At 37.2% G+C, this 13,423-nt stretch overlaps 1 protein-coding gene across 1 annotated transcript in view; it reads right to left on the reverse strand.

Moving 5' to 3' along the window:
• Window positions 1-13,423, reverse strand: part of ENPP1 (ectonucleotide pyrophosphatase/phosphodiesterase 1) — a 59,149-nt gene that overhangs the window by 8,573 nt on the left and 37,153 nt on the right. Inside the window, exons 12-19 of the mRNA XM_069787316.1 lie at window positions 12,968-13,076; window positions 11,707-11,838; window positions 10,126-10,157; window positions 8,866-8,993; window positions 7,700-7,769; window positions 6,108-6,195; window positions 2,249-2,424; window positions 1,663-1,714 (exon numbers count right to left, since the gene is read on the reverse strand). Of these exons, the coding sequence (XP_069643417.1) occupies window positions 1,663-1,714; window positions 2,249-2,424; window positions 6,108-6,195; window positions 7,700-7,769; window positions 8,866-8,993; window positions 10,126-10,157; window positions 11,707-11,838; window positions 12,968-13,076 (787 nt within the window). The remainder of the gene's footprint in view (window positions 1-1,662; window positions 1,715-2,248; window positions 2,425-6,107; window positions 6,196-7,699; window positions 7,770-8,865; window positions 8,994-10,125; window positions 10,158-11,706; window positions 11,839-12,967; window positions 13,077-13,423) is intronic.

A 13,423-nucleotide genomic window follows, 5' to 3' on the forward strand; every position in this document is an offset into this window, starting at 1 on the left:
CATTACATGACTGGAATTATAAAGAAGGTGTCAAAGTATATTTTCCATTAGATAGGTCACTACCATCCACAAATTATGCGTAACTACAATTTCAAGGCAACTGTTTTAAATGGGGAAGAAATTGAGCAATAAATACTGCAGATTTTTTCTACTGTAATGCCACAACACAAAAATAGTCAAGATTATGCCATTTATTTCTCCACCCATGGGGGGAAAAAGCAAACAATTCACATTTTTTTCATAAAACTAAAGATGCAGCTAATATTTTGTTGTTCTTACAGGCTGTCAAGTTATGACAATCAATGAGACAATATGCAAACTGAGGTAACTAATAAACTCTAAATAGTCTTAAGAAGCTTCTAGGCTGGTTACTAGAAGTTTTTTGTGTGATAATGCTTTTTATATCTAATTAATAAGTGCTTAATTCATATAATTTATAAGGAAATTACTGCTATTAAGACCAGTGCTAAGCAAGGTCTCGCTGATAATCCAAGCCAAAATCCTACTGTTTCAAAACCGTAGGTTTAAAGCCTTAGGTTTCTATTTCTACAATACAGGACTGTGCCTGGCCTTGCCATATTTCTTCAAAGCCAGGTTCAGCAAGGCACTCTGGCATCCACCTACACATTAGCCAAGCCTGTGTCAGTGAAACCACTTACGTGCTTACAATACACCATATTGTACTAATTGGATTTCATTTTGTTGCTCTCATGAGTGTTACAACACTGAAAGTTATTTTAAAAGGTTTCTGGGACACATTTTAAAAAGATGCCCTGTTGTTACTGGAAAAGATTCAAGAAAGCTTCATCTGCTCTTTGTGCCAGGGCAACCTACACAAACCAACAGAAGCCTTAAGTTAGCCCTGAATAAGCAGCAAGTACTGGATCCTGCCTGTTATGAGCATTTACGTCCAGTTCTTAATAGTGAGCTACAGGGGGGCGTCACCAAATACAGAGTTTATTCGTGTAAGAAACAAGGTTTCATGAACACACACAAGGCAAGGTCTCTATCAGCTTATTTCTCTGACAGCCTAATCATCTTGATTTCATCTTTTAAGGTATTAGCACCAAGGGCTACATTCCATTTTGACTTACGGTTTTCATGTTTTACTTATTGTCTTACCTGCTTCATGCTCAAAATAGTTTATTTTGTTTTAAGAGTCATGAGCATGTCTACAGCATTAGAAATTGCAGCTCAAACATGGCATGTGTATGTCCAAAGAACGGAAATAAAGCGTAAGTAAAACAAGCAATAGCTTAAGACCATGTAACAACTCAAACATGTAAAATACCCCTTACACTTCATTAAAAGTATTCTGCCATCACGATGTCTCTATTTGCAGGGATTTCTTATCAGATACTTCCCCATACACCACTTTTGCTTCCCATTCTGGAGTGCTCATTACTTCAGTGCTAGAAAATTCAAAAATATCAGATAATACATGTGCCATAAAGACACATGCATAACGATACACATTTGAGAAAAAAATGGTTCAGTAGGACTGTCTGAAAACCTCAGAGCTATGGTCCCAGTGAGTATTTCGAAGAACTTTTACCTCATGTACTTGAGAGTTTCTCAGAGGTTTAGACATCAAACATTCTATATTTTTTAATAATTCTTACATTTTTGTTACAATTTTATATTACTATCTAAAGTTCTTACCTTCTGTTTCAGTGAGATTTAAACGCTGATGAAAATCCCTGACTGGCAAGCCCTATAATTACAAAGCAAAACCAGTGAGATTCTACTAAGTGTTCTACAAACCATGTTATGATCCACTACTACACTTAAAGTACCAAATGCAACATCTGCCTCGCAAGTTATCCCTATACAGAACTCACTGACATTTACTGGAGAGGGGCTATGGAGAATTTGCAGAAACAAATCTTCGCCACAAGTAAATCTACAGCCTTGAAAACCACAGCCCAAACACACAACATTTACAGAAGGGAAATTTCAACATAAGTAAGTGAAGCAAGGAAGAACTGAATTTCCCCATCAAAGCTTGCTTCTGTGGCATCTTCCAAGCTCTTCAGAGCTGGATATGACTTAACATAAGCAAACTGCAAAAATGAATATACAAATACAGGCTAATACCCACTAACCCCAGGCAAGATTTCATTTTGAAACCAATAGTAGGGGACTGCAAAACTAGCAGGTAAAGATACACTCTGGAGAATCCAGAGTTTCACTCTTTGAATACACCACAGACATCTGCTTCCACAACTTTAACCATTTCAGTACTTACCCCTGTCCTGCAGGAGCAGCCAAGGCCCACTGAAAAGGCTCTTTGTCCTACCACAGAGCATTCTGAAGGATGGCTTGTTTCTTTGGGATGGTGGGGAGTGTAAACAGGGTTCCTTAAAAGATGGTTTAGGCGCCCATGAGTTCCATTGTTTGGGGCTGGTTTCAAATCAAGCAAATCTATGAAAGAATTCAAGTGATATTAAGGGGATGAGAAAGACTGTAATACACTGCTACTTGCATTGTGATTACAAGTATGGGTGAGTCAATAAAGCTGCACTGCTTGCTGCTCCTAACACTCAAAAGAGAAAGCAATATAACTCCTTTAAAAGGAAGCACACGTGTTCTTAGCTAGGGCTCAGGATAGTATTAGTCTGCGTGTAAAGAGGGACAGAACAAGCGCAAAAAGTGACAGAGGCTAACATGTGAAGGGAAGTGAACTTGCAGCATCCAAACTTGCAGTGGGGGACAGAATGGGAATTCAAACACAGGAAACTAGCAACTACATAACATTGAAGCTTTGGGGAATAAGTCTGGAGGCTTTTTGGTTTTTGTTTTAATTATTTGGAAATTAAATACACAAGCTTCAGTTAATAAGCACCTGTCCTGGTTTCAGCTGGGACAGTTAGTTTTCTTCCTAGTAACTAGTACAGTGCTGCATTTTGGATTTAGTATGAGAATAATGTTGATAACACACTGATGTTTTAGCTGTTGCTAAGTAGTGCTTATCCTAAGTCAAGGATTTTTCAGTTTCCCATGCTCTGCCAGCAAGAAGCTTGGAGGGAACATAGCCAGGACAGCTAACCCAAACTAGCCAAAAGGAGATTCTATAACATAGGACATCATGCTCAGTATATAACTGGGGGGAACTGGCCAGGAGGGGCAGATCGCTGCTCAGGGACTGGCTGGGCACCAGTCAGCAGGTGGTGACCAATTGTGTTGTGCATCACTTGTCTTTCATGGGTTTTATCTCTCTCCCTTTTTGTTATCTTCCTTTTCATTACTATTATTATTAGTATATTTTATTTTATTTCAATTATTCAACTATTCTTAACTCACAAGTTTTATGTTTTTTGTCACCAATTCTCTTCCCCATCCCACCAGGGAGATGGGGAAGGAGTAAGCGAGTGGCTGCATGGTGCTTAGTTGCTGGTTGGGGTTAAACCACAACAGCATCACTAAAGGGTAAAGCCGGAAAAGAACCTAGACAGAATATAGGTTTCTGCTTGTCACTTAGGTCGAAAATGCTAAGCTTCAAAATTCTCACCAAAGTAGTCTAACCACAAAACCATCTCTACCCCACAAACACCTAAATCTCTGCCATTAAATTAACTCAAACAGCTAAAAGCTGCCAACCACCAATGCTCAGAGACACTTCAGACACCTTAAATACTGAAGAGATCAAGCCCTATTTCATGCTTAATCCTTGCTAGCATTCATAATATTTTGTTCTTCCACTTAACTTATACTAAATATATGAAATGAGGTTTTTTCAAAACATAGCAGGTGATGAGACACACTTGTATCCAAAAGCTTGGTGTCTAGATCAAGCACCTATAGCACAAGAGTTAGAGCTGAACTTCCATTCCTACACAGGGAATTGAACACATTTATCCCTGCACTGTGCCACTCATGTTTAATGTCATTCCCTCCAGATGAACCTGTTTTGCTTTGGGAAAAAAAACCCAAAACAAAACCAAAACAACCTTTCTAATCTTAGTAGCCCCTGCTCCAATAAATACATCACACAAAGCAGCAAAAAACCAAATCAGAACCAGTCCCAGAACTCAGGTCCCCACTTCAACAGCTAAATTACATTGTTATGTTCCTATTAAGTGGAGTATCCAGGAATTCACAACACCCCAGAAATCCCCAAGTCTGGCAGTTTGAACACCTTAGAAAACATGAGGTGAAATTCCCCAATTCAGACAAGACAGTCATACATATCTGGTGCTCATGCTTTAAGTGCTGAGATGTTGGACAAATGGGAAACAGTATCTCTTCTCTGGCTGCACTTTACAAGAAGGTGCAGTCAGGCACTTCCATAAGAAATGCTAAGGCCCAGACAAGTGAAAGAAGATGCCTTTCTGCAGTCCAGAAGGCACCTAAGGCCTGGGCAAGGAAAAGGTTGAGTAAATTGCCTCACTTAATTTTCTATCTGAATGTTAATGTGCTGGCTTTTGCACATTATTTCTTTTTGTGTGTTTCTTTGCACATTATTTGCACTTTTTCCTATTCTTCTAATTCTTTCTATACAGTACGGAGGAAATCTAGACCTCAATGACTGCACTTAAACACCTGATCTGTCACTGAACTTGCTTCACTGAGATGCCAGTAAGAACTCTACCCCTCCCATGCAGCATACACAGAACAGGTCAGGGGGGCACAATAAGGTGGCTCAAGATCAACCATGACATAAGACAGCAAAGCATACAAGGCTGAGACACACACTTCCTGACAACGGCCTGTTTCCTATTCCAGCAAAGAATTTAAACACATGGTTTAAATGTGGTATACCTGAATATCGCCACTGATCTCAAGCATGTGCAGTGCTCCCGTTAACTGTTTCCTGGATCAAACCCTTTGGTAATACTTTCTCTCACAGATGCAGATGTTAGAGCAAGTATAGGTCCTGGCAAGAGAGAGAAGTAGGCAGGAAATAATGGAAAACAGGTGAAGACCTCAAGGGGAATAAATGAACAGAATGTGGTAGGACTAGTGAAAGACTTTTGGAGAAACCATGAAATACAGAACAAAGATGAGACAAAGGAACAAGGAGTCACAGTAACATTGCGTTTGAAAGGGGAGGGGGGCACAAAGCATCTAATTTTCAGAAACACCAATTCTCTGGTGCTGTGTACTGTACGGTGTCAGAAAATAAAGTGAAGAGTATCTGTATATGGAGCGAGCTGTCTGTCATACTCAGATGCAGAAGCAGAGTGCATGGAACAGAAATCAATTATGAATTTTTGAGTGACATCATAGAGGGGTGAGAAATGTGAAACCTGACTATGGCAGAGACAACTAGCTCTAGAGTGAGACTCCAAAGCAATAGGACTACAAACTAATAAGAGAGTTGCAGCCCATCAATAAAAAAACAGCGTATTTGAAACACCTGTTGTATTACACAATAAGAATGGACAGGGAAACATCCAAGTTTAGTATTAAAAGATACAACACATAAATTAAACAGGGACACATACAATGATGAACTTGGGGGAGGGTTTATTATATGAATCAAGTAAACAAAACCAAAAAAACTTAAATTTTATCTGAATTAAAAACCTATTTATATCAAGTAACTAAAAAATATGGTAAATGAAAACAACAAATAAGAAAACACATGACAATATAAGGAATTGTTCAAGTGCATAAAAAGCAGAGGGGGTGACTGACTCAGGCCTTCTGAAAATGAGCTGCCTGGCAGCTGTACCCATACCCATTACTATGCTTGTTATGTACTGTTCTGCCTGAATAAGGTCGCCTGAGTGATTAGTCTGATAAAGCCTCTAGCTAGATATGAGAGAGAAATATCCTTTCTTCTTGATGGTAGAGAGATTGTGAAGTAGTCAGTTTTAGTAGTGGCGAGTCAAAGCGGCAGCAGCCAGAGGAACACACAGAGTGACCAGTGGAAAGGATAGATACAAGGTGGCCTGATCAGTAGATCCTAAACAGCTGCTAGTCATTTAGAAGCTGGACCTTTCTCAGAAAAACAAACAGCTTTTTATTTGTGAAGATCAGCAGCGAGTCTTAAGGACAAATTTCTAAGGACACTTAAAAAGCTGTTATTAGAAGATTTACAATGTCCAAAAGATATTATATTTTACCGAACAAAGATGTCCCCCATCATCAGTTGTACTTACCACACATTAAATTATATACTTCAATGTTTTCAAATGGATCAACTTGAGTACGAAACTTGAATCCTGGTCCAAAACCAATAAAGATAGCCTAGGGTTTACAGAGAAAAGTACAGTGGAACTCTGTTTAAGACAAGTTGAAATGGAAAATATCTTCACAGAAGGCATTTTCTTCCAAGAACTTAACCTTTACTTTACCCACATAGTATGGATCAAGACAAAAGCAGTTTTTTTTCTTAAGAAAAGTAATTGTATAAGAATAATTTTAAAAAGTAGTAAAAGAGTATTAGGAAACATGATTCTATCTCATTGTTGCTTTTAAAAAATTGCCTTCAGCCACTTATGAAGTCCCTTGCTCTTCCCTGCTTTTGAAGAAATTAAATTAATTTTCTTAAATGGTTTAAGAGATTTAATGGAAATGTTGAGCCAAAATAACCATCACATTTCATGCCCTGTAAACAATTTGGAAGCTTTTAACTTAAGGTTATAAAAACATTTGTTGGTAGCAATGTTTTAAATGGTTTAAGCAATGGCAACATCCTAGGCTTCTACGACTGGTTTGCAGCTGTTCTTTCTTCTTGCACCACTTCCCGAGCTGTACTGGCACAAGCTATTGTGTAGCCATACAGTGAACCTGATCCAGGAACACAGCCAACTCAACAAATTTTCTTTTTTCCTGCTGGCTCTTTTCCTTCTGGTTCAGTTCCCCGACCTACTTAACACTGCAGCCACGCAAAGCTTACACTAGCACAGAGCAGGGTTTGTTGCAGGAATAAGAACAAGGAGGCATGGGCAGCAGGTGCTTAAACTCAACTGCTGACAAAAAGATTGTTTTTAAGCTTATCCTGAGATATTCAGCTTATTTTTAATTAAGTGAAACAATCTGTGGTATCAAGATAGTGAATGACTGACAGATGCTTTGCACTCTACAGCATCTTCCTAGGTAAGATCTCAAAGCTCTTTCCAAACAATGCAATTGTCTCAGATTTCATAGTTGTGTGGCAAAAACAGAGGCTAAAAACTCAATTCTAACTTGTTTTTTTGAGATTAAAGCATAATGCAGGCTGTCATTCTGCAACTGTTGATACTAAAATCTGTAGGCTAATAATTTACTCAACAAGCCTAATTTGAATTAGATGAGGCAGGAACATGGTACCTCCTTTCTGTTGAACTAGGTAATTAAGAGTATGAAGTTTATGCTGCCGTAATGTTAGCCTCAGAAGGATAAGTTATATCTGTTTCAAGACCAATTAGGAATGCTATGAACTGACAGTCCCAAGTCTGGCAAAGAGTTTGAATAGAGTCAACCTACTGAAAAATATTTACACAGTCAAACTGTAGCAGACAGAGAATATACTAAGCTGGCATTTGGCATCATGTGGCCTTGCTGGTTGTAACCCATTACTGGGTACCCTATCAACAGGTTTTCCATTGTCAAATCATGGAAGATTAAATATGGAATAGTGTCACAGATCTTAAAAAAAAAAAAACAACAACAAAAACAAACAAAAAAACCCCCAAAACCAAAAACCCAGCAAACACATTTAGAAATATAAGAAGCTAAAAATAAGAGCTAGCATAAGTTTAAGTCTCACCTGCATACTGGGGAAGCGATTGTCTGAGCCATGGAATCCACCTATGCAGCTTTTAATCTCGAGCGGTTTCCTATCAAAAATTCACAGTTTATATAACTCACACTTTACAAACCTTATCAGTATAAAATACATTCAGTGATGCATTGTTTACTTGTCTATTAAAAGATTTAAAGGATTGTCCATAGGGAATAGAAAATCTTTAAGCTCTAGAAGAGAATGCCTTTAAAATCAGAATGATAGTTTTCTCTGCAAATGTTATCCCTTTGGACTTCTCAAGTATCCATAGTCACTTAAAGTAAAATATCAGATGATAGATGAACAAAATGTTTGTTCTCAGGATAAGAGATTTGCACTTCACTGTCATTTGGGTAACAGAACTTTGCAGTACTTTATATAAGTAGATTCTTAAGGGGGGGGGGTGTTGTTTTTTAATAAAAACTCTAATGTAATTTAGAGCATTCAGCTGGGCATCTTACAGTCTAATAAAACCAAATCTCCAACATATGCTAGGTCCATACCTATTACTTAGATGCGTACAGTTCTAGTAACCCAAACGTTGTTTGCATGACTTGCACGCATTTATGGTGTTATACAACAGGACCTACTGAATACATAGACAGAAAAACTCTTTCATGATTAAAGCCCTGGAGTATCACAGAGGCGTTCAAAATTATATTATTATAGCAGATGCCATTACATCGGGAGCTGTGAATTCATTGATCAGAACATGTAGGGTAATTAACAACAGTGGGCTCAGTAAGTTCAATGTATGCCAGTGGATCACTCACAAGACTGAGTCAACTGAGTAGTTATCCACATGCTTAGCTTTTGTGACTCACTTTGGAAACTCCTAAAGCATGGCAAGATGTGCTCAAGTATCTGGCAAAGGGGATCTTAGTTTCTAACATTTGTGTCACAAAGACTGCTGCTACCTGCATACTCAGCAGGGAGAGTATCTATAGCTGCCAGTTTAGAATTGAGCCTCCTCAAGCCAGCAAAAGCTGTTGAGAAAAGCATGCATTGTTTCTTCGCTATGCCTTTTGCTATGACAAACAAGAATACCACACTCCAATAGCTATCACTGAACTCTAAGTATCTGGAAGATAAAAGCTATGAGAAAACAAGAAATCATTTGCTGTTTAATCAAGTACTGAAAACTAACTTACCTAGCAAGCTGCCATTGGGAGTCTAAATAAAAGTGTAATGGTTCAATCCGGTCGTTATAGGAATAATGGAAACGCTTGGGTAGCAGCTGTTTCATATAAGCTTTGAAAGGCTGATTTGGTTCTATGCACTGAAATGTTTAAATTAAAATATAAAATGTACATTTCACCAAATTTTTGCTTAATGACATGCACAGTTAAAGCACTTCAATTGCTAAGGGTCTGCAATAACTTCCACTTAGGACAACAGGACTACATAAGGTTTGGAGTCATATGGTCTGGGACATAGATACTAATAACTATTTAAATAACAAATACTGACTGGTTTTGCACTCAATAGTTATTAGAAGAATATTTATATTGGATTATGAACATAACTTACTCTTTTTTCTTACAGCCTACAATTGTACAGAACCAAACAGTACTGCTTAGAATTAATAAAGAACTACACTGAGACATGAACATCACGATACTTTCACAAGTGGTAGGAGACTATCCAGTGCAGTAATTCTACAGCTGTGTAATACAGAAAGTAACAGACATTCAAAGGGGTTTTAGATTGGTCACTCAAGCACAAATACATTTTTCCACCAACTAAGATCTATTAAGCATTTAAAAAAAAAACCAAACAAAAAACAAACCAAAAACCAACCAAACAAAAATCCCTCTACTGTAATATTAGAATTTTTGAATAGCGAAGTCATCTATACAAACAGCATAGCTCTCAGCGACAGTGGTGCCTCACAACTGAGAGGCAAACAGATTGTGGTGCAGAGATGAGAACAGAAGCCAGGTATAGAGCAGAAAAGCAAATTCCTTAAGCTGGAACTGACAAAAAAAAAAAAAATCAATAACCTCTCTCAAAGCTGTTTATCAAAAAGGTGTGGGCAAGAAAATCTTATGCTTGCCCAGGAAACAGAGCTGAGCTTTACACTGACTTGGCCCTCAGCCAGTATGGTCCAGATACAAAAGTTTTCCAGTTTGAAAAGCAACATGATACAGTGCTATCTAAGAGCTAGTGAAAAGAAATTAACACAAAACCTTAGTTAATGCACAACCACAAACAGCCATATGACACCTTACTCAACTCTGACCTTCCCTTCCCCTGCGTGGAACTACTCCTGTTGTTGTTAACTGTATAGCACATGGAAGGTCACTGATTCAAAGTCCAGATGCTATGTAGGTAGCCCAGTAAACAGCTAATGCTATAAAATAACTGTAAATGTCAGTAGAAATTAAGCTAGAACAACAGATAACACTTACTGTGAGGTTTCTGACAATGCCTTCATAATTAACTAGAAGAATCATATGTAAGAATTAGTCACCTAAGTTAAAAAAAAAATCAGATGTAAAATGGAAGCATTCCCACCATGTAATATAATTAGCTCAGTTTCAAAAAATTTCTGGAGATAAGAAATTATTTTTCCAGAATGAAAATCATGTGGAGCAAAACAATCACTAAACTGTCAAGCTATTGCTTTTATGAAGTTTTAGTTCACAGTCTCTCCTCCCCTTGCTTACTTATTTACAGCTTAAAATTTTAAACTGTTAGCCACAGTTAGAAAAATAATCCAAGTAGTAAGATTTCACAAGCAGCAACTAAATGCTGTGCTAATCAAGCTGGATTTTTACTGCTTACTAATAAACTGCTAAGGAAAAAAACAAATACAACTATCAGGACAGCAGTTTTACCTGGCAACAATCCTTAGAAAGATAGCCAAGTGCAAGCTGGCTAAGATTCAGATGCTTGGACTCAAGCCAAAAGGGACCATTACATCATTTATTTTGACATTTTGCCTAACACAGGCCCATTACATTTCACGCAGTTACTCTGTTCTGAGGCTGATATCCAATGCTTGACTAAATTACATAAAGGATAACACTCACAAGGGAACCATTAATAATTCCTGCATAGAAATATTCAGTACTACAAAGACAGCTATGCTACTTCATGAAAACAGTGCATGTGTCAAAAGCAGGAGATACTCTGCTTTTCTTCCTGAACTTGTTTCTCCAGGGACAACCTGGAACTGCATTTGACTCCCATGTTCTCCAAGGAAACATTTAAAACAGTTTAGAATAGCATCAAGCAATGAAGTAAACAAGACTTAAAGTCACTGAAGTTGAGGCCTACAAGTTTTAAAGGGCATGGAGAACAATAATCTAGATAGAAAAAAGCCTTATGAAACATGAAGGAAATGCCTGCATTCAACATTAAAAAGTACCAAAACCTGCAGGCATTAAATCCTTCACCTAAAATGAGACTGCATAATGAATCAAAGTTTAAAATTTGTAAGCATTTGTTGATTTTTACTTAGGTTTTTCATCATCTTGTTTATGATTGTTTGCAGTTTACTCAACTGCTGTCAGGCCATTAAGCCATTTTTTTAATAACTAGAAAATATATTATAATACTCATAAAATAATATGTAAGAGATAGTAACATTCTAACATTCCTTTAAGACAGAAATACAGCAAATTTATACATAAACTGGTAAATCAGGAAAGTAGGTGAGACACAAGGGGAGATTTTTGGTCTGTCTTGAGCACCAGAGATCTGATTCAAAGGAATACCATTCACAAGGCAAGAGCATTTGCAGTTGGTCACTGAGGCAGCCTGCAAAAGTAATCTGTAGGATTCAAATACACTTTCAGACCTGCAAAGTCAAATGGTCTTTAAAAACACAGGTGCACTACTCAATATTTTCTTTTCATCATTATCCAGATTGTCCCTAGCTGACCTTCACTCACATTTACCAGTGGAATGTGCGGATCCTAAGTTTCTATTCATAAAGTACAAAAGCATATAGCCAAATAACAAAAATTAGTTTAGCAATTACATACAAGAGAAATACTCATCTGGAACATTATTAGGTCTTAGGCGAGCTGCAGGACCAGGTACTACCATGAAATGTTGAACATCGTCCAGATAGCTGTTCAGATATGCTGTTTTTCTGCAGCTCCCTGCTTCCATCCCTGCAAAAGGAAATAAATTTTATTAAAAGTGGGAATATCAATGTAGAGTAGCCTTTCTGAGCAGACATGTAATTTAAGTTGTAGAAGTCAGAAAAGTAATTTCTCAAGTCTTTATCAGCAACCCCAAGACATCTGATCCAAGGAGACCACAATACTCACGTACAGAAAACAAAATATTACACAAATAGACACAATCTGCCATTTCCTCAGCCGAGAAAGATACTGCAATTGAATAAATAGATAAATTTTCTTCTCTGAAGGGAAAGAAATCTTATAAACCTAAGAACAGTAGTAATGGTCAGACTAAATATTCATTTAGCCCAATATCCTACCTAATAGAGTTCAGTAACATGTCTAGAGAAATATCCCATAAGCATCTTCCTTGCAGTGTTCCTTATCAGTTTCCGGAAGTCAAAAGGGACTTCAAGTTGCATATTGCATTTGAATTCTTAATTCTTGACAGGTTTACCCTCCATTCATTTTGTAAACATTTTTTAAACCTGTATAGATATTTGGCTTGGATCATTCCCAGTGGCAATGAGTTCTGCAAATGAATTTCATGCTGCATAGAAGTGTGCTTATATTTTGTTTGCCAGGAAAAGAAGCAGAAAAAAATGTATTGGTAAAATACATAACTTATAGAAATAATTCCAGAAATATAGAAAAGCTATTACTGCAATAAATCAAAGTTTCATATTCACAGCCTTCTAATAATGGATAAGCGAACTAATAACTGAAAGGAAGATATGGCTTGTATTTTCACTTCAGCAATTCTCAAACTATTGCTGTGTAGTGTAGTTAAAAGATAGAATAAAATGAAGTTATTTTTTACAATTCACATTTTTATTTCTTTTATCGGCTGCTAATGGTCACACGAGGAATTAGGAATAAAATATGAAAATTGTTTAATCCCTCCCTATGTTCTCTAATTCTCCCCTCTCCCCCTCAAAATAGTCTGATTCTCACCTACACTGATTATCTCTTACAGCATCTTGATAATAAAAAACATAATTTCTAGGTAGTAGCTGCTTCATTAACCTTGCCAGAAACATGCAAGTACAAACTCAGAATATTACTTTATAAAAACAGCTCTTCAAAATTCTGATATATTTTATAAAATAAAATTTACCATGATCTGATATAAAAATAATGTTCAGGCATTTATGCAAGTTCATTTGCTTGAGACCATCCATCAGCATCCCTACTATGTTGTCCACTCTCTGTAATGCCATAATGACCTGCAGGACAAAATAGGAATGTAAAGTAAGTGTTAATCCCTTCAATTAAAAAACAGTATTTATTTCTAGGGAGAGTGAATAAATTTAAACTGTAACAGTACATGCTAATAAAAAATAAGGAGCTCTTCTTATAGACCATTCAAGGCTAGATGCAGTCCAGATATAAATGAAGGACACAGGGGACCTAGAACAGTGCAGTAACCCCCAAACTCATGACAGAGCACATACAGCGCACACTAATATGAGGAACTGTGAGGACGGGAGACTTACAGCATTCTCAATACCCCGTTAAACCTGCTTTTTTCCTGTTCCTCCTTCTCTCAGTTGTACACCTTTTAGATGCATAG

The sequence above is a fragment of the Haliaeetus albicilla genome, chromosome 7 (assembly GCF_947461875.1).
Source record: "Haliaeetus albicilla chromosome 7, bHalAlb1.1, whole genome shotgun sequence".
NCBI classification, from domain to species: Eukaryota; Metazoa; Chordata; class Aves; order Accipitriformes; family Accipitridae; genus Haliaeetus; species Haliaeetus albicilla.